Genomic DNA, 20368 nt, shown 5'->3' on the forward strand with positions numbered 1-20368 from the left:
GGGTGCAGGTGCACCTGCAGTTCTTCCTGTACAGGTCCTTCTTGTACAGGTCGCTCCTGCCCCTGGTAGACACCCCGATGGTCCACATGCCTGAATCCCTCCCTCCAACACCAGCGCTTTGGCCGTGTATGTAACTGTACTACCTTCCTATTCCTAGACTCACCTGCACGGGGGGAGTAATCCCGAGATTACAATCCTAGAGGCCCAGCTGTTCAGTTTCCCCGAACTCTCTTTGCAGGACCTTATCTCACTTCCTCCCTGTGGTGTTTGTCCCAGTGTGGACCACAACCTTTAGATGCTCACCCTCCCCCTTTAGAACATCCTGTGCCTACTCAGACACGTCATTGACCCTGGTACCAGGGAGGCAACACATCACACTGGAGTCTCGTGACCACAGAAATGCCTGTCTGCGCCCTTGACCGTAGAGTCCCCTATCACTAATGCTGTCATGGGCTCAGGCCCTCACTGTGGTACAACTGAGCCAGCTCTGACTGCCACTGTCACTATTCCCTGATAAGCAATTCCGCTCTCCCTTACACAGTGTACATCGGTGTACTTGTTAGACAGGGGGAACAGCTACAGGGGACTCCTTCATTGACTGCCAGCCCCATCTATCTGTCTGAACTCTGGGCATCACTGCGTCTCTAAAACTCCTGTCTCTGATGCTTTCCAACTCCTGCATGCCCCTCAATGTGTCCGACTGCTGCCTCCAGCTGATCCACGCGGTCTAGCAGGAGCTGTGATCAAGCACACTTCCTGCAGATGTAGCTGTCGGGCAGATTCGACCTGACTCTGATTTCCCACATTCTCCACCTCTTTTTTTGAAAGTCTTCCATTTCTTCGTCCATTTTTCATGACTCTGAGAATTTTTTTTTGCTTCATCTTTGTTGTACACAGGTGACCTCCTTAGCTCTGACAGTCCAGCGCAAATCAACCTGCTCAGTTGACACTTTTAATATTCCTCCTCTACCGAAACTCTGTAACAGCAGTGTGTACAATCTTACTGGCTGTTATTAGACTGATGAATTGTCTCTCTAGCCTCAAATAATGCCGATCTTGTTAATGTTGATATCACCTAGTGCATGCCTTGTGCAGCGTCACGTGTGTGCCTCCGTCTTGAATCTTTTTTTGATCTGTACGTCCTTATTTAATGTGATCTGCCTGTACTGCTTGTAAACAGAGCTGTGTGCAATGCAGTCAATCAATCAACAAGATACACTGTAGAAATTCCCCAAGGCTCCTCCAACAGCACCTTCCAAATCCAAGACCTCTACCATCTGAAAGGACAAGGGAAGCATATACATGGGAACGCCACCCCCTCCAAGTTCCCCTCCAAGCCACTCACCATCCTGACTTGAAAATATATTGCCGTTCCTTCACTGTGACTGTGGTACTCTCTCCCTGACAAAATAATGGGTCTACCTTTACCCCAAGGATTGCAGTAGCAGTTTGGGAAGGTAGCTCATTATCGCATTTTCAAAGGAATTAGAGATGGACAGTAAAAGCTGGCCTAGACAATCAGTTAACAAAATAAATTAACTCATTGAAATTTGCATTTTTTTAAATAAAGACTTGAGGAGTTCTTCAATTCTGGACATTTGATAAAACTTAATTCCAGCTTTAAGTGGTAACTTCTATGGAGAGAACAGAGGAAAAATGCACTGTCAAAAACAAAGTTGCTGGAAAAGCTCAGCAGGTCTGGCAGCATCTGTGGAGGATAAAACAGAGCTAACGTTTTGGGTCCTTTGTGACCCTTCCTGAGAAGTTCTGAGGACCCGAAACGTTAACTCTGTTTTCTCCTTCACAGATGCTGCCAGACCTGCTGAGCTTTTCCAGCAACTTTGTTTTTATTCCTGATTTACAGCATCCGCAGTTCTTTCGGTTTTTATTTCAAACAATGCACTGTGTTGCACTGCTTACTGAGGTCTATAACACTTTTTAAAGGAAAAACAATCCGAAACGATCATCAAAAGTAACCAAAGGACAAGATTTGATGTTTAAATATTGTCACTGTAACACATCAACTACACTCAATAAAGTTTATTTACAAGCAGCCAATAAATCAAACTGAATACATGGTAGGGCACCTTCCCACATGCCTGCAGAAGGTACAGCACCTGCCTCTTCACCTCCTCCCTGCTCACCGTCCTAGGGCCGAAGTGGTCTTTAGTGGTAAAGCAGCATTTCACCTGTACCTCCTCCAATCCTGTGTATTGTATTCACTGCGCCCAATGTGGCCTACTCTACACTGGAGAAACCAAACACAGACTGGATGACCACTTTGTGGAACACCTGCAGTTCATGAGCCAGCATAACTGGTCATTCTAACACAGAGCCCTGCTCGCAGGCCCATGTCTGTCCTCGACATGCTGCAAAGCTCCAGTGAATGTCAGGGCAAACATCTCATCTTCAGGGCACTTTACAACCTTCTGCACTTAATATTGAGTTCAACACCTTCAAATTGTGAACCCACCGCCATTCCTTTCCTTTCTGTTGGATTTACTTGTTATATTCTCTGCCAACATGTCCTCTCTCCCCTCCCCACTGGTACTGTCTGTTCTTCCCAGTCTGGCAGCTAGACACACCATTCTCACATTCTGATCACTTAATCTGTTCTGTCTACGCGCTTTCTCCCCCAGCAGTCCACCCCCCCCCCCCCGACCATAGCATAAATGCTGTCCCCTCCACACTTCTTGTCAGCTCTGACGATGAGGCGTCTAGACCCAAAATGTTACCTTGCTCTCTCCCCATGGATGCTGCCTGACCTGCTGTATTCCCCAGCATTTTTTGTTTTTGGAATAAACGGTATTTTTGTGTCAATGAGTTAACACAATTGAGAATTTGTACTATAAACCTTTTCTCTGCATATCACACTACTGCTAGGAGCGTCTGTTACATGAACAAGTTCATACTCACATCTGGCTCTCCAGCTGTGTCCCTGCTCCCTCCTTTAAGTCCCAGTGTTCTTCGAGAATTCTGCTCCTTTTAGCCTGAGCCTATATCCAAATGCTCACCTCAGGGACTCCTTGTACTCCAATCCCCAGTTGTCCTGTCCATTCCATTCCTTCCAAACAGAAAACTAATTCTTATATATTTCCTGCTTCTACATAGCAACATCTGCCTTGCCATCCACACACAGTGTGTGTTTATCTCTGAGACAACAAGGTGTAGAGCTGGATGAACACAGCAGGCCAAGCAGCATCATAGGAGCAGGAGAGCTGACGTTTCGAACCTAAACCCTTTTCTGAAGGAGAGTCTCGGCCCGAAACATCAGCTTTCCTGCTCCTCTGATGCTGCTTGGTCTGCTGTGTTCATCCAGCTCTACACCTTGTTGTCTCAGATTCTCCAGCATCTACAGTTCCTGCTATCTCTGTGTTTATCTCTCTTACTCTTGCTCTCTCTCTCTGTCTCTGTCGCTCTCTCTCTCTTACTCTTGCTCTCTTTCGCTCTCGCTGTCTCTCTCAATGAGTGTGTCACTTGCAAGCAGATGTTACTTTCACTGTGAGTCACAGTGGCTGAGTGTGAAAACCATCTTTAGATTTTAATAGATTTCTGTTTGGGTTTCACTGCCACGGCAGCCAGATCACATAGGCCTGCCTGGGTTGCTTCGGGAAGCCCCAGTTTTACCTAACGTTCACGGAGATAGTTTACAATATCACCTTGTGAATTCCAGCATTCAAGGCAGAGGCTACTTGGAAATAGTGGTGCAATGATTTTAGATTTAGTTTGCTTTAGCTGTCAGACAACATAGATGTGAAATCGAGTATCCTCTGAACTGTTAATCCCTATGATTCAAATTTAAACATATTCCATTAGCATTCCAAATACTTTCACACTGCTGTACCTTGTGGTGATTTGGAACAATCTGAGCTCCACATGTTTAACCTGTAAGGGATAGGGAGAGGTCCTCAGGCGTATTACATTATTGAAGCCAAACTCTCCCTGTGGGCAGTTCGAACATCCCTCAAGTTTGTGACTTGGATGTTTGCAAAGTTACTTCTTAAAGTCCACAAAACCTGGGCTTTGTTCTAATATGCTGTTGAAATAATATTCTGTCTTTTACTGTTTAATCTATTCAATTCTGCACCAGTTTCACCCTGAACTGTTCTCGAACCCAGGACTCCAATCTAATTTTCCGATTGCCTTTATCCCTTGTGCTTGCAGTCGGTATTCTTGAATTGTGACACATACAAGAAGTCTCGTGGCATGAATGGTCATACCCAAGATGTGTCAGGACACTCCACAGGTAGGAACCAGCTCTTTGGATAAGTTGGCGAGAAAAGGAGTTGAATGAGGAATTAATTTTGATCAGGGGGCAATGTCTTGCACGTTTGCAGCCAGATAGCCACACTGCAGTGAGATTGGTGGAGCTTCATGACTGATCTTTGAGATCCAATTGACTGAGTCTCTTTATCTCAAGCAGGCTGAGGCATGCAGGTTTTTATAAATGATGACGGGATTTCATTGGGTTGATGTGGTGATAATGTTCCTTCTTTAGAAAGAGAGCAAAACTGAGGGAAATGAATGTTTGTTTAAAAAGAAAGGACCAGGTGGAGTTTGGCACAAGTTCCTTATACCAGAAAGATGTTAAAGATGTGGGACTTGCAATAAATAAGGACTGTGCATTTGTTCACAGGATGTGGGTGTCGCTGGCTGGGTTAACATCTATTGTCCTCATTGCCCTGAGAATATTTGTGGTGAACTACTGCACTCTGGGGGCTGTTCGAGCAGCCAAAATGCTGGTAGGAAGGAGACTGCAGAATTTTTACCCTTTCATACTGAAGAAATGGAAATATATTTCTAAGTCAGGATCGGGTGTAGCTAGGAGGGGATCTTGCATGTGGTGGTGTTTCCAAGCATTTGCTGCCCTTGTCCTTCTAAATGGTAGAGGACTAGGCTTTGGAAGGCACCGGTGAAGGAGCCTTGGTGGGCTGCTGCAGTGCATCTTGTAGATGGGCAGCGCAGCTCTGCTGTGTGTTGGCGGTGAATGGAAGTGATTGTTGAAGGTGTTGGTGAACGGGCTGCTTTCTCCTGGATGTTAGCAAACTTATTGAATGTTGCCAGAGCTGTACTCACTCGGGCAAGTGAGGATAACCGGTGGTGTCGTGGTAATGTTACTGGCCTAGTGATCCAGAACCCCTAAGCTAATCTCCTGGGCCATAGTGTGTGCCATCGACAGGATGCGTGGTGACATTTCAACCTTGGTAGCATTCGAACTGTTTACCCCCAGAACTTCAGCTTGAGATTCTGGATCACTCGATCAGTGATGTAACCACTACACCACTGTTCTCTCCACTTACATGGAGAATTATTGCACTCAAGGAGCTTGAAATTGTTCAGGACAACCATCTGTTTTGTCCATGGTGAAATTTGAAAGTCAATAAATATCTGAAATAAAAAAGCTAGCCCAATGGTGACCATGTGTCTGCTGCTGGTTGCTGTGAAAGTTCATCTGGATCACTACCGTCCTTGAGGGAAGGAAACCTGGTCTGGCGTACATGTGACTCCAGACCCACAGCAATGTGGTTGATCCTTAACAGCCCTTTGGACAGTTAGGGTCGGGCAATAAATGCTGGCTCAGCCAGTGACACCTACATTCCGTCACCATTTATTTAAAAAAAGCACACCCTTGACTGGTAACAAAAACAGAAATTTCTGGAAAATCTCAGCAGGTCTGGCAATATCTGTGGAGAGAGAAACAGAGTTAACTTTGCAAGTCCAGTGACCCTTCTTCAGAACTGATTGTAGCTGGGAAAGGCTGCTGAAGATGGGTTGTTGGGGGGGTGGACGAACTTAGTGTGGCAGCGGAAACAATGAGTGAAGATGGTGCCCAAAGAGAGAGAGCAAAGGTTAGACAGATAAGGGAGAGGGTAAAGGTCACCCTGGTAGAATGAATAGCTATTAATGGGGACTGTTAGTGGCTCACAATGGGTTGTATGAGGTAGCGGCCTATGTGATGACAAGGCCTGATATGTGGGGTCGGGGGCTAGGACATGGGAGAGTTTAGGCCCTAAAGTTGTTGAACTTGATATTGAGCCCAGAGGGCTGCAGGGTCCCCAAGTGGAAAATAAGGTGTTGTTTTCCTACTGAGACAGAGATGTTGACCAGGGAACAGGGTGGTGTGTTGAAGTGGCAGGCTGTGGGTAGCTTGGAGACTTTTTTTGTGAGCTGAAAGTAGATTTTCTGCAAAGTGGCTACTCAGTCTGTGCTTTGTCTCCCCAATGTAGAGGAGTCTGCATTGAGAGCAGCAAATACAATAGATTAGATTGAGTCAAGTACAGCTAAATATGGGGAAGCAATGGCCTAGTGGTATTATTGCTGGACTGTTGATCCAGAGACCCAGATAATGTCCTGGGGACCTGGGTTTGAATCCCACCATGACAGATGGTGGAATTTGAATTCATCAAATATGTGGAATTAAGAGTCTAATGTTGACCATGAATTCATTGCCAGTTGTTGGGAAAAGCCCATCTGGTTCACTTTTGCCCTTTAGGGAAGGAAACTGCCATCCTTATCTTGTCTGGCCTACATGTGACTCCAGACCCACAGCAATGTGAATGACTCTTAACCACTCTCTGGGCAATTGGGGCTGGGCAATAAATGCTGCCTGGCCAGCGATGCCCTTATCCCATTAATGAGTAAAGGAAGTTAGCAGGAAAATCACTATTTGACCTGGAAGGCGTCTCCGGGGCCTTGGATAATGAAGAGGGAGGAAGTAAACAGGCAGGTGTTTGAGCCCGTTCCTGGTGGATGGTGAACAGGTGGAGGTGAATCACTTTTAAAGGCAGGCTAGGGATGGAAGTCAGGATTGGAAGGTTAAGCTGATAGATTCAGAGGTTTACCAAGAGTGTAAACGTTATTGCACATGATTTAGGCTAAACAGCCTCTTTCAATCCTGTGCCTTCTCTATGTATTTGTGGCCTGCACCTCCACACGGCTAGCTGTCCATTTCTGTTCCTGTTTAAAGCCCGTTTTGCAGATGGGTTGACTGGATGGGTGGGAGGAGGTTCATGTGAAGCTGGTTAACAGTGCAGAGTCCTCGAGCTGTGGTTTATCTCTGTGCTGCTGACATGCTATCACTTTGCTGTATTTCAGTATTGCTGGCTGGTTCGGTGTACATTACTGTAGCTCATTATAGCAAACCCTACTCTGCTTCTGATCCAATACCTGACCGGGACAGAGAGCCTATGTGATAGGCCTGTTCCAAACATATGACTTTTCTTCTGTCACTTAATGAAGCATAATTGTACTGAACGTCATTCCTATCAGAAACTAGACCAACGTTATCCAGCCAGTCTGTGAATTAATGTTTACATTCCATTAAACTTTAGTCACTGCTGCAGTTTTAAGACTTTACCTGGAAGAGATTTTTCACTTGCAGTTGTTAGAAAGTAACAATTCACAGAACAATAAAAGTTTAGGATTGACCTGCCTTGCTTTTGAAGGGGCGGTTTAGCTGTTTGAGTCTGGAAAAGTCACAGCAAGAGATGCAGATCTTGTTTTGAAGGTTACTGCTAGTCACTTTAAGAATGGAAATAATGAGGCTTTGCTAAAGAACACATTTGAGTGTGGAAACAGCTGAAACCCAGGGAAAACATACTCAATCAAGAGTTCTTCAGTCAGTTTCACAATGTTCGTTTACTTACTGGAGGAAACATAATTTCCAACATTCTGAGATAATACGAACTGCAGATGCTGGAGAATCTGAGATAACAAGGTGTAGAGCTGGATGAACACAGCAGGCCAAGCAGCATCTTAGGAGTAGGAACGCTGACGTTTCGGGCCTAGACCATTTCTGACGAAGGGTCTAGGCCCGAAACATCAGCCTTCCTGCTCCTCTGATGCTGCATGGCCTGCTGTGTTCATCCAGCTCTACACCTTGTTATCTCATAATTTCAAACGTTTGCAGTTTCAGCTTTGATACTGTAATAGGTCTGGAAGATTGGCACTTTTATTGACCCAGAGTTACTGGAGTTTGTGTTTTTCACAATGCCGCGAGTTATTCATTTTTTAAAAAGACTTTTATTTACACAGCATATTGTCCGTGTAGAATTAATTGGTTCTGTATGGGCATAGAAGAGCTATACCCTGGCATTGGGGGTGTGGGTGGAGCATGGCTTGGCCACTCAGTGAGAGCCAATAGGAGGGGTCATGTGTGTTTCACATACCAATAGCCATATGCCGAATTAGCAAACAAAACACTTTGAGGGATTTATAAAGATTTTAATGTAAAAACTGTGGAGTAACACAAACATCAGTTCCCTTCATTGGGAACCCTCGAGCTGCACCCCCCTCCCAACTTCCAAGAAGAACCCAGTCCTTTTTTTCTCAAGAACTCGGCTCAATTTTATAAACAAATCTACCACTGATTTTACAAAGGACCCCGTAACAAACTGTAAACACAGCCCACAAAGAACTCACTTCAGCCTGCTCCAATATTATGGTACACGTTGGAACACAGGGACTTGAATACAGGCCTCCTGCCTCGCATGTAGGGACACTACTGCTGGAACTGATGTGCTTGAGCTTTGAAGGCCCCGAGTTTCTAATTCTGACAATGTGGAGGCAGCCACGTGAGACCTTGGGAAAGGGTTGATGGACACCTGATGATATGGACAGTGAGGATACATGTGGGTTAGAGAGCCTCATTGTTTTCATTTTGTTTTATTTATTCATGTGATGTTGATATTAATGGCTAGGCCATCGTGCATTGCCTGTTTCAAATTGTCCAGAGGGTAGTTAAGATCCAACCAGATTGCTGCGGGTCTGGAGTCACGTGTACACCAAACCAGGTAAAGATGACAATTTCTTTCTCTAAAGGGTATCAATGAGGTAAATGGATTGGAATCAATTACTGGGGAAGTAAGAGCAGAACATCAGGAAAATTCTAATCTAATCAAGCAGAGTCAGCATGGCCTCATGATTGGGAAACCATATCTGACTGATTTATTAAGAGTTTCCCAAGGATGTCTCAACCAGAGTGAATAGAGTAGAACTGGTAGATGTGTTGTATTTAGACTTCCAGATGGGGCTCGACAAGGTTCCTCACAAAAAGCTTAAGTCATAAGACAAGAGCTCAAGGCATTGGAGGCAATGTATTGGCAAGGATCAAGAACTAGCTCATGGGCTGGAGATATCAATTTGGGATGAGGGCTTCTTTTTGAGGTTCCCCATAGGGATCAGTACTGGTGCCACAACTTTTTACGCTATTTACTAATGATGTCGAGAAAAGAAGTGAATATGCTGCAGCCAGATTTGCAGACAACACTCAAATAGGTGGAAAGGCAGATTACAAACAGTTCACAGAGGGATATTGATAGATTATGTAAGTGGGCAAAATGCTCGCAGATACTGTATAATGTGGGAAAATGTGAAGTCGTTCAGTTTGGAAGGGAGAACAAAAGAACCGAATAGTATTTAAACAAAGAAAAATTGCAAGGCAAAGGGACTTGGGGGGAACTTGTGCACGAAGCACAGAAAGCTAGCACACTGGGGCAGCAGGGAATCAGGAAGGCTCATGGAATGTTGGCCCTTACTTCAAAGGGGTTGGAGTAGAAGAGAGAAGTCTTACTGCACCTGTACAGGGTGCAGGTGAGACCACATCTGGAGCACTGTGAGCAGATTTGGCCCCCTTATTTTAAGAAATACATCATTTCATTGGAGGCAGCTCAGAGAAGGTTCACTAGGATGATCGCTGATGTGGAGGTATTGTCTTGTGAACAAAAGCTAAACATATTGGGATTCTACTCATTGGCGTTTAGAAGAATGAGAGGTGATCTCATTGAAACATATCAGATTCTTAAGGGGCTTGGCAGGGTAAATGCTGAGGGGATGTTTCTCCACAAGGGAGAGTCCAGGAACTGAGGGTATAGCCTCAGAGTAAAGGTGCACCAATTTAAGACTGAGATGGGGAGGAATTTCTTCTCTCAGAGGGTTAAGAGTCTTTGGAACTCATTGCCACAGATACAGCTGTGGGAGCAGAGTCCTTTTGTATATTTAAGGTCAGAAATCACAAGACACCAGGGTGTAGTCCAGTAGGTTTATTTGAAATCACAAGCTGTCAGTGTAGCCCCTTTATCAGGTGACGAAGGGGCTACGCTCTGAAAGCTTGTGATTTCAAATAAACCTGTTGCAACCTGGTGCCATGTGATTTCTGACCTTGTCCACCCCCCCGTCCAACACTGGCATCTCCATATCATATATGTTTAAGGCTGAGATAGAGAGGTTCTTGATCAGTCAGGGAATCAAGGATTATGGGGAAAGGGTAGGAAAGTGGATGTGGGGAATACCCGAACAGCCATGATCCCATTAAATGGCGGAGCAGGCTCGAGGGGCCGTATAATCTACACCTGTTCTCGCTTCATATGATCTTAATGATAATTGACAATCACCATCATTCGACAGTTAATTCCAGGCTTTTATTGAATTCAAATACGTCATCTGCCGTGGCAGGTTTTGAACCGAACCCAGGCCCTCAGAATATCCCCTGAGTTTCTGGATTAATAGTCTAATGATAATACCCTAAGACCAGCCTCTCCTGTGCAGTAGGGCAGACGGCCCATACTCCTAGGGAATCCTTGGCACGTGGCTGTACCTGGATCAGCTGGCGACGGCAGCGTTATGCCAGTATGGACTCAGTCAGTGCCTGAATAGTAGCGAATGGTGCTGAACATTGTACAGCTGTCGGGGAACATCCCCAACCTCTGACCTTATGGTGGAGGGAAGGTCATCAACGAAGCAACTGAAGATGGGTTGGGCCTCCGGCACTACCCTGAGGAACTCCTGCAGCAATGTCCTGGAGCTGAGATGACTGACTTCCAACAACCACGACCATCTTCCTATGCGTCGGGTATGACTCCAACCAGCAGAGAGTTTGTCCCCTGATTCCCGTTGATTCCTGTTTTTTTCAGGCTCCTTGATGCCGTTCAATCAACCTTAATATCAATGGCTGTCCCGCTCATCTCTCTTCAGCCCCTTTGCCCATGTTTGAACCAGGCACTGGTGAGGTTTGAAGCCACCTGGTTCTGCTTGAGCTTGAGCTGAACATCAGTGAGCAAGTTAAGGCTGAGCAATAGCAACAATTTCCATCACTTTGCGAGAGCAAATAGGAGAGCAAGTCAGAGAGAAGTTAAGAGTCAACGTTCTGGACCTGGAGTCACATATAGAGCAACGGGTAACAGCAGATTTCCTTCCCTGAAGAGCATTGTGAGAATGAAATGCGTTTTATACAACAATTTGGTATTTTCCTCATTATTATTGATGAGACTAGCATTTTATTCCAGGTTTGTTAGTGACATTTATTTTAAAGCTGCAGCCAGGGGAAGATTAATTGAGTCTAGCTCTGCTGATAGATGGTTACCCTAACTTCACTGCGGGTCTGCTATCGCTGCTGGGTGGAAGTTGTGTTGAGGTGTTTAAGGCTTTCTCCTGGTGTGTGAGAGCCAGTGGGGAGACAGGATGAACATCTCTTGTGGGCCCCCTTGGGCCTTGTTTGGGAGCGGACTGGCATCCTGGTTCATGATCTCCCCCTGCTGAAAGGGCAGGACACGGCAGGAGTTCCTCAGCTATTGCAGCTCCTTGAATCAGCCCATGTTAGTCATGAGCCCATTCAGTAAGGAATGGTCAGAACGTCTCCCATTGCCCATGTCTTTGTCCCGCAAAGTGATTCCAGAAGAGGACCAGGAGGAAAGGCAACTATTCCTGAATTTCCATTGGGAAGGGGCTACATTACCTCAGAGGGGGCTACAATGTAGATTTACCAGGAGTAGCTGGGCATTGAGTAGGGGTCCAACCAACAAACCACTTTCATAGTCCTCCAAATTTAGGAGATTAAGTGATGATTTGTTCAGAGTTTTAGAAAATGGCCACCCCCTTCAACCTTCCCCCCTCACCTTCCAAACTTGCCCTTCATTCCTTCTGTTCCTCCCCTCCATCCCTTCTCTCCTCTTCTGTTCCTTTTTTATCCCTCCATTCATGACTCTTATTGCCCTGACCCTCTATCCATCACCCTGCACCTCCATCCATTTGTCTCCATGTCAGTTTCTCCATCCATCTCGCTGTCCTTCCATCACTCACCCCTTTCTCTCCATCTGCTCCCCTCACTCACTCTCTTTCTTTATGTTCCTCACTTTATATTTCTCCTTATCCATTCTCCCCTCACTCTTCCTTTCCTTGTACCTCTTTACTGTCTCTTGTCTGTTTTTCTTCCTCTTTCTCTCTTTTTCTCTCTCCTTTTCTCTGTGTCATTCTTCCTCTCTCTTTCTTTTTGCCATTGTCTAACACTGTTTCTCAGCCGACAGTGTCAGACCAAATTCTGTGCGATTTACTTAATGCTGTTGCTTCAGAGGCAGGTGTGGAAGGATAGTCGAATTATTTTTGATTTCTGAATGATCTGACCCGGTTTGGAATCTTGATTCGCTTCAGAAAAGAAGCAAATCTGAAATAGTTATAATGGGAACTGCAGATGCTGGAGAATCCAAGATAATAAAATGTGAGGCTGGATGAACACAGCAGGCCCAGCAGCATCTCGGGAGCACAAAAGCTGACATTTCGGGCCTAGACCCTTCATCAGAGAGGGGGATGGGGAGAGGGAACTGGAATAAATAGGGAGAGAGGGGGAGGCGGACCGAAGATGGAGAGTAAAGAAGATAGGTGGAGAGGAGAGTATAGGTGGGGAGGTAGGGAGGGGATAGGTCAGTCCAGGGAAGACGGACAGATCAAGGAGGTGGGATGAGGTTAGTAGGTAGGAGATGGAGGTGCAGCTTGGGGTGGGAGGAAGGGATGGGTGAGAGGAAGAACAGGTTAGGGAGGCAGAGACAGGTTGGACTGGTTTTGGGATGCAGTGGGTGGAGGGGAAGAGCTGGGCTGGTTGTGTGGTGCAGTGGGGGGAGGGGACGAACTGGGCTGGTTTAGGGATGCAGTGGGGGAAGGGGAGATTTTGAAGCTGGTGAAGTCCACATTAATACCATTGCGCTGCAGGGTTCCCAAGCGGAATATGAGTTGCTGTTCCTGCAACCTTCGGGTGGCATCATTATGGCAGTGCAGGAGGCCCATGATGGACATGTCATCTAGAGAATGGGAGGGGGAGTGGAAATGGTTTGCGACTGGGAGGTGCAGTTGTTTCTTGCGAACCGAGCGGAGGTATTCTGCAAAGCGGTCCCCAAGCCTCCGCTTGGTTTCCCCAATGTAGAGGAAGCCACACCGGGTACAGTGGATGCAGTATACCACATTGGCAGATGTGCAGGTGAACCTATGCTTAATGTGGAAAGTCATCTTGGGGCCTGGGATAGGGGTGAGGGAGGAGGTGTGGGGGCAAGTGTAGTATTTCCTGCGGTTGCAGGGGAAGGCGCCGGGTGTGGTGGGGTTGGAGGGCAGTGTGGAGCGAACAAGGGAGTGACGGAGAGAGTGGTCTCTCCGGAAAGCAGACAGGGGTGGGGATGGAAAAATGTCTTGGGTGGTGGGGTCAGATTGTAGATGGCGGAAGTGTCGGAGGATGATGCGTTGTATCCGGAGGTTGGTGGGGTGGTGTGTGAGAACGAGGGGGATCCTCTTTGGGCGGTTGTGGCGGGGGCGGGGTGTGAGGGATGTGTTGCGGGAAATGCGGGAGACGCGGTCAAGGGCGTTCTCGACCACTGTGGGGGGAAAGTTGCGGTCCTTGAAGAACTTGGACATCTGGGATGTGCGGGAGTGGAATGCCTCATCGTGGGAGCAGATGCGGCGGAGGCAGAGGAATTGGGAATAGGGGATGGAATTTTTGCGGGAGGGTGGGTGGGAGGAGGTGTATTCTAGGTAACTGTGGGAGTCGGTGGGCTTGAAATGGACATCAGTTACAAGCTGGTTGCCTGAGATGGAGACTGAGAGGTCCAGGAAGGTGAGGGATGTGCTGGAGATGGCCCAGGTGAACTGAAGGTTGGGGTGGAAGGTGTTGGTGAAGTGGATGAACTGCTCGAGCTCCTCTGGGGAGCAAGAGGCGGTGCCGATACAGTCATCAATGTAACGGAGGAAGAGGTGGGGTTTGGGGCCTGTGTAGGTGCGGAAGAGGGACTATTCCACGTAACCTACAAAGAGGCAGGCATAGCTGGGGCCCATGCGGTACCCATGGCCACCCCCTTAGTCTGTAGGAAGTGGGAGGAATCGAAAGAGAAGTTGTTGAGGGTGAGGACGAGTTCGGCTAGGCGGATGAGGGTGTCGGTGGTGGGGGACTGGTCGGGCTTGCGGGACAGGAAGAAGCGGAGGGCCTTGAGGCCATCTCCATGCGGAATGCAGGTGTATAGGGACTGGACGTCCATGGTGAAAATGAGGTGTTGGGGGCCAGGGAATTGGAAGTCCTGGAGGAGGTGGAGGGCGTGGGTGGTGTCACGGACGTAGGTAGGGAGTTCCTGGACCAAAGGGGAGAAAATGGAGCCCAGATATGTGGAGATGAGTTCGGTGGGGCAGGAGCAGGCTGAGACGATCAGTCTCCATCTCAGGCAACCAGCTTGTAACTGATGTCCATTTCAAGCCCACCGACTCCCACAGCTACCTAGAATACACCTCCTCCCACCCACCCTCCTGCAAAAATTCCATCCCCTATTCCCAATTCCTCTGCCTCTGCCGCATCTGCTCCCACGATGAGGCATTCCACTCCCGCACATCCCAGATGCCCAAGTTCTTCAAGGACTGCAACTTACCCCCCACAGTGGTCGAGAACGCCCTTGACCGCATCTCCCGCATTTCCCGCAACACGTCCCTCACACCCCGCCCCCGCCTCAACCGCCCAAAGAGGATCCCCCTCGTTCTCACACACCACCCCACCAACCTCCGGATACAACGCATGATCCTCCGACACTTCCGCCATCTACAATCCGACCCCACCACCCAAGACGTTTTTCCATCCCCACCCCTGTCTGCTTTCCGGAGAGACCACTCTCTCCGTGACTCCCTTGTTCGCTCCACGCTGCCCTCCAACCCCACCACACCCAGCACCTTCCCCTGCAACCGCAGGAAATGCTACACTTGCCCCCACACCTCCTCCCTCACCCCTATCCCAGGCCCCAAGATGACTTTCCACATTAAGTAGAGGTTCACCTGCACATCTGCCAATGTGGTATACTGCATCCACTGTACCCGGTGTGGCTTCCTCTACATTGGGGAAACCAAGCGGAGGCTTGGGGACTGCTTTGCAGAACACCTCCGCTCGGTTCGCAAGAAACAACTGCACCTCCCAGTCGCAAACCATTTCCATTCCCCCTCCCATTCTCTAGATGACATGTCCATCATGGGCCTCCTGCAGTGCCACAATGATGCCACCCGAAGGTTGCAGGAACAGCAACTCATATTCCGCTTGGGAACCCTGCAGCCCAATGGTATCAATTGGACTTCACCAGCTTCAAAATCTCCCCTTCCCCCACCGCATCCCAAAACCAGCCCAGTTTGACCCCTCCCCCCACTGCACCACACAACCAGCCCAGCTCTTCCCCTCCACCCACTGCATCCCAAAACCAGTCCAACCTGTCACTGCCTCCCTAACCTGTTCTTCCCCTCACCCGTCCCTTCCTCCCACCCCAAGCCGCACCTCCATCTCCTACCTACTAACCTCATCCCACCTCCTTGACCTATCTGTCTTCCCTGGACTGACCTATCCCCTCCCTCCCTCCCCACCTATACTCTCCTCTCCGCCTATCTTCTTTTCTCTCCATCTTCGGTCCGCCTCCCCCTCTCTCCCTATTTATTCCAGAACCCTCTCCCCATCCCCCTCTCTGATGAAGGGTCTAGGCCCGAAACATCAGCTTTTGTGCTCCTGAGATGCTGCTGGGCCTGCTGTGTTCATCCAGCCTCACATTCCAAATCTGAAATAGTTTGGTTTTCGATTTCACTGAGGTCACTGATGTTGCCAAAGATTTCAGACTTCAAGTTGGTGCTTAACTTTGTTTAAATTGACTGACCAGTGTATTCAATGGTTTGACCTCTGATTCATATGAGTGACAAGAAGAGAATTAAAATCATGGAGGTTTGGTTATTGAAAATGAGCTGTGTTTTTGTACAAGAGTTTAAATGACACACTGTCAGTCAGCACTGCTCTGAGCAGAGCCTGCAGGGCCAGTAGGCCACAACAATGTGACTGCTAACCAGCTGGGATTTCCCGTAGATCAATGGCCGTATGGAGAATGTGTGGCTAGCTCCAGGAAAGAAACTGGACAAAGGATGTTACTCATTCGGCTTGCCTCTCCTGATCCTGCCCTGAAACATGACACAGCCAAGGAGGAAGCTATTCCCGAGCAGGGAGCAACAGGTAATCGGACAGTCTCCAGGAGGCGTGCTACAATTAGTGTTCACCAGTCTGTGTCCCTTGAGCTTGGATGGCAGTTACCCTGCTCCTTTGTTAACACCTGACGCACTCACTGGCTCCTTCGTTTAGCGTGAGTTGTGCAAATGAACGGATGGTTGTGAAACAAGCAGAAACATAACCTTATGGCTGTTCGTTCGGTCGTGCTGCTCAAGCACCTATGCTTTTGTGGGATACTGGTGCTGCCAGCTAAAGGGGGGGTATTTATTGAGGGTAGCCATCCCTAATTTCCCTTAAGCTGGGTGGTTGGCTGTGGCATTTCACAGGACGATTAAGTATCATTCATGTTGCTGTGGGTGTGGAGTTGCACACAGACCAGACCAGGTAAGGACAGCAGATTGCCACCATTTAAAGGACATGAGTGAAGGAAGGTCACTGGGACCTGGACTAGCTTTCCATTCCACATTTTGATCTTTGAATTTAACTCCAACCTGTTGCTGCAATGAGGATTTGAACTCCTGTTTCCCTGAAGCGTTAGCCTAGCATTCTGGTTTACTCGCCCAGTGACATCATCATTACACCGCTTTCCCCAAGTCCACAACTGCCTGTTGTCGTATCCGACTGTAACTTGCAGCCTGTATCCTTCGCTATCCAGCCCTCACAGTACTGGAAACATTTCATTTTCTCCCCAGTTCCTCTGCTGAAACCCTTTGTCATGTCAAAACACCTCAATTCAATCTTCCCCTCAGCTGTCACTGCTGCAGAGGCAAGGAGCCCAGATTCTCAGTCTGTCCACTAAACAGCTTCCCCAATCCCGATTCCATTCCAGGAAATCTCTGCACCCTCTTTAAGATTTGGTCCTTCTCTAAAACTGCGGTGCCTAGTTCTGAACCCAGTATTACCTCAGCTGGTACCAGGCCGACGGTAACAAAGCTGTTTGGTGTAACGTGAGGCTGTGATAAGATCCGGAATCTGCTACAGCTGAGTGTGGAGGGCTGAATAAACTCATCTCTCTTCACTCTTGAGAGTTTACAAGTCCATAGGTCCCTGAAGGTGTCAGCACAGGTAGACAGTGTGGTGAAGAAAGCAAATGGGATGCTTTCCTTCTTTAGCCGTGGCGTTGAACATAGGAGCAGGGAAGTCTTGTTACTACTTCATATAGCATTAGTTAGCCCACAGCTGGAATACTGTGTGCAGTTCTGGTCACCACACTATCGGAAGGACATGATTGTGTTGGAGAGGGTGCAGAGGAGATTCACCAGGATGTCACCTGGGATGAAAAGTCTCAGTTGTGAGGAAATAGTCAGAACTGCAGATGCTGGATCACTCAGAGATAGTCAGAAAGAAGGGTCCTGACCCGAAACGTCAGCTTTCCTGCTCCTCTGATGCTGCCTGGCCTGCTGTGTTCCTCCAGCTCCACACTGTGTTATCTCAATTAAGGGAAGAGACTGGTTAGGCTGGGTTTGTTTTCCTGGGAGGCGAGGAGGGTGAGGTGGGGTGAATCTGATTGAGGTGTACACAATTCTAAGAGTTACACACAGAGTAGATCATCAGAATCTCTTCCCCGTGGGGGACGTGTCTAAGACCAGATGGCATCAGTTTAAGGTGAGGAGTAAGTACTTTGGAGGGGATCTGATAACATTTTTCTCACCCAGACGCTGGTAGAAATATGGAATGTGCTGCCTGAGGGAGTGGTGGAGGCAGGTATTCTCACAGCATTTAAGAAGCATCTGGATGAGCAGTTAAAATGGAGACCATACTAGGCTAAGGACCAAATGTGAACACAGCAGGCCAAGCAGCATCTTAGGAGCAGGAAAGATGACGTTTCGGGCTTGGACCCAGAGTAGTTTGGAGTTTGTTGGTCAGCATAGACATGGTGAGCCGAAGGGCCTGTTTCTATCCTGTATGAGTCTATGACTCATGTGAAACTATAGGGAAACAAGTCAGGCAAATATTTTGAGTTGATCAAAATCAACCAGTCAGTTTTACTGTAAATTGATCAGTTAAAAGCTACGGGCATTATTAAAAAAGGCAAAACACTTCTGGAATTTTGTGATATACACAAGCAACTGAAACATTACAGGATGGGGGCATTTGGGTTGTTTAAAAGGTTAGTAAGTGAAAGAACAGCACATTCACCTGTTAATCTGATGGGCTTTGTGGTGGCATCTGTTCTAGAGACTGTCTTGTTTAAATTGCATTTGGTCTTGTTCCCCAAAGAAGTGGTGCAACACTTGAAGTTCTTTTTATTTTAAAATTCTGTATCACTTGGAAGTATTCCAGCTTGAATCTCGTCTCAGAGAATCCCTACAGTGTGGAAACAGGCCCTTCAGCCCAACAAGTCCACACTGACCCTTGGAGCATCCCACCCAGACCCCAACTAATCTGCACATCCTTGAACACTACAGGCAATTTAGTACGGCCGATCCGCCCTGAGCTGCACATCTTTGGACTGTGGGAGGAAACTGGAGCACCCAGAGGAAACCCACGCGGACACAGGGAGAATGTGCAAACTCCACACAGACAGTCACCCAAAGGTGGAATTGAGCTCAGGTCCCTGGTGCTGTGAGGCTGCAGTGCTAACCACAGAGCCTCCATACCACCCCAAGTGGGGCTATATTTGGAACATGAGAACTGTCGCGATGGGGTTGATGTTAGCCCATCCTGCAGTCTTCTGGATGCTGTGAGGTCTCAATGGCTTCCTGCAAATTCTCCCAAAGTCCACTGTGTTTCATTACCAACCTGATACCATGCCCAGGTCCATAGCCTTCCGTCTGCCCAGTGCCCTCAGTGACTGGTGATCTTGGCTTACGGTGGGAGATGGATGGTCCTCCAGCCAGGAACATATCTCCCACTGTGTGAGCCACAATGTGGAATGTTTTCCCCAGTTGATCCTGGTGGAGGATGCTGTGGAGTAAAAAACCGAAAGAACTGCGGATGCTTTAAATCAGGAATAAAAACAGAAGTTGCTGGAAAAGCTCAACAGGTCCGGCAGCGTCTATGAAGAGAAAATCAGATTTAACGTTTCGGGTCCGGTGACCCTTCCTCAGAACTGACCCAAAACGTTAACTCTAATTTTCTCTTCACAGAGGCTGCCAGACCTGATGAGCTTTTCCAGCAACTTTTGTTTTTGATGCTGTGGAGTAGTTTGGTTTGAATGTGTGCATGATGAATTAATATTGGAGGAGTGCTGTAACTGTCAGGGGCACAATCTTTGGATAAAATGTCAAATTGAGGCCCTTTGACACCCCTCAGGGGAACATTAAAGATCCAGCAAAACTTTTCAGAAAGGAAAATCAAAATCTCACCATTTCCTGCTCACTATTTCTGCTTCACCCAGCCCCTAATCTATATTTTTCACACTATCTAAGTAGTTTCACACTTCGTGATGGGAGCTTGCTGTCCATAAATTAGCTACCAGTTTTCCTGCATCATAGCTGTGGCCGTTCTTCCAGATGCCATCATTCTTTATTCTTGGGATGTGGGTATCTCGCGTCAAGCCAGCATTTATTGCTCTCCACTGGTTACCTGTGAGAGGGTGGTGGTGAGCTGCTCTCTTGAGCCATTGCTGTCCAAGTGCTGTTAATAAGGGAATTCCAGGATTTTGACCCAGCGTCAGTGAAGGAACGGCGATATATTTCCAAGTCAGGATCGTGAGTGGCTTGGAGAGGAACTTGGAGGCGGTGGTGTTCCCATGTATCTGCTGCCCTTGTCCTTCTGGGTGAAATTGTTTGTGGGTTTGGAAGGTGCTGTCTGAGGATCTGTGGTGAATTTCTGCAGTGCATCTTGTAGATGGTACACACTGCTGCTACTGAGCATCGGTGGTGGAGGGAGTGAGTGTTTGTGGATGTGGTGCCAATCAAGTAGGCTGCTTTGTCCTGGATGGTGTCAAGTTTCTTGAGTGTTGTTGGAGCTGCAGTCATCCAGGCAAGTGGGGAGTATTCCATCACAACCCTGACTTGTGTCTTGTAGGTGGTGGACAGGCTCTGGGGAGTCAGGAGGTGAGTTACTTGCTGCAGGATTCCCAGCTTCTGGCCTGCTCTTGTAGCCAATGTGTTAATGTGGTGAGTGCAGTTGAGCTTCTGGTCAATGGTAACCCCCAGG

General features: G+C 47.7%; 1 protein-coding gene across 7 annotated transcripts in view; it reads left to right on the top strand.

The window, feature by feature from the left end:
* The window catches only part of samd13 (sterile alpha motif domain containing 13), a 177826-nt gene that overhangs the window by 91809 nt on the left and 65649 nt on the right, over positions 1-20368 (top strand). For 5 of the 7 annotated variants that reach the window (XM_059648160.1, XM_048539457.1, XM_059648161.1 and 2 more), the window contains 2 exons: positions 4165-4246; positions 16127-16270. The exons of 1 other annotated variant lie outside the window; for it this stretch is intronic. In XM_059648160.1, the coding sequence (XP_059504143.1) occupies positions 4165-4246; positions 16127-16270 (226 nt within the window). The remainder of the gene's footprint in view (positions 1-4164; positions 4247-16126; positions 16271-20368) is intronic. One more of the 7 variants, XM_059648162.1, reaches the window with a different exon arrangement.

This window comes from Stegostoma tigrinum, chromosome 8 (genome assembly GCF_030684315.1).
Source record: "Stegostoma tigrinum isolate sSteTig4 chromosome 8, sSteTig4.hap1, whole genome shotgun sequence".
NCBI lineage: Eukaryota > Metazoa > Chordata > Chondrichthyes > Orectolobiformes > Stegostomatidae > Stegostoma > Stegostoma tigrinum.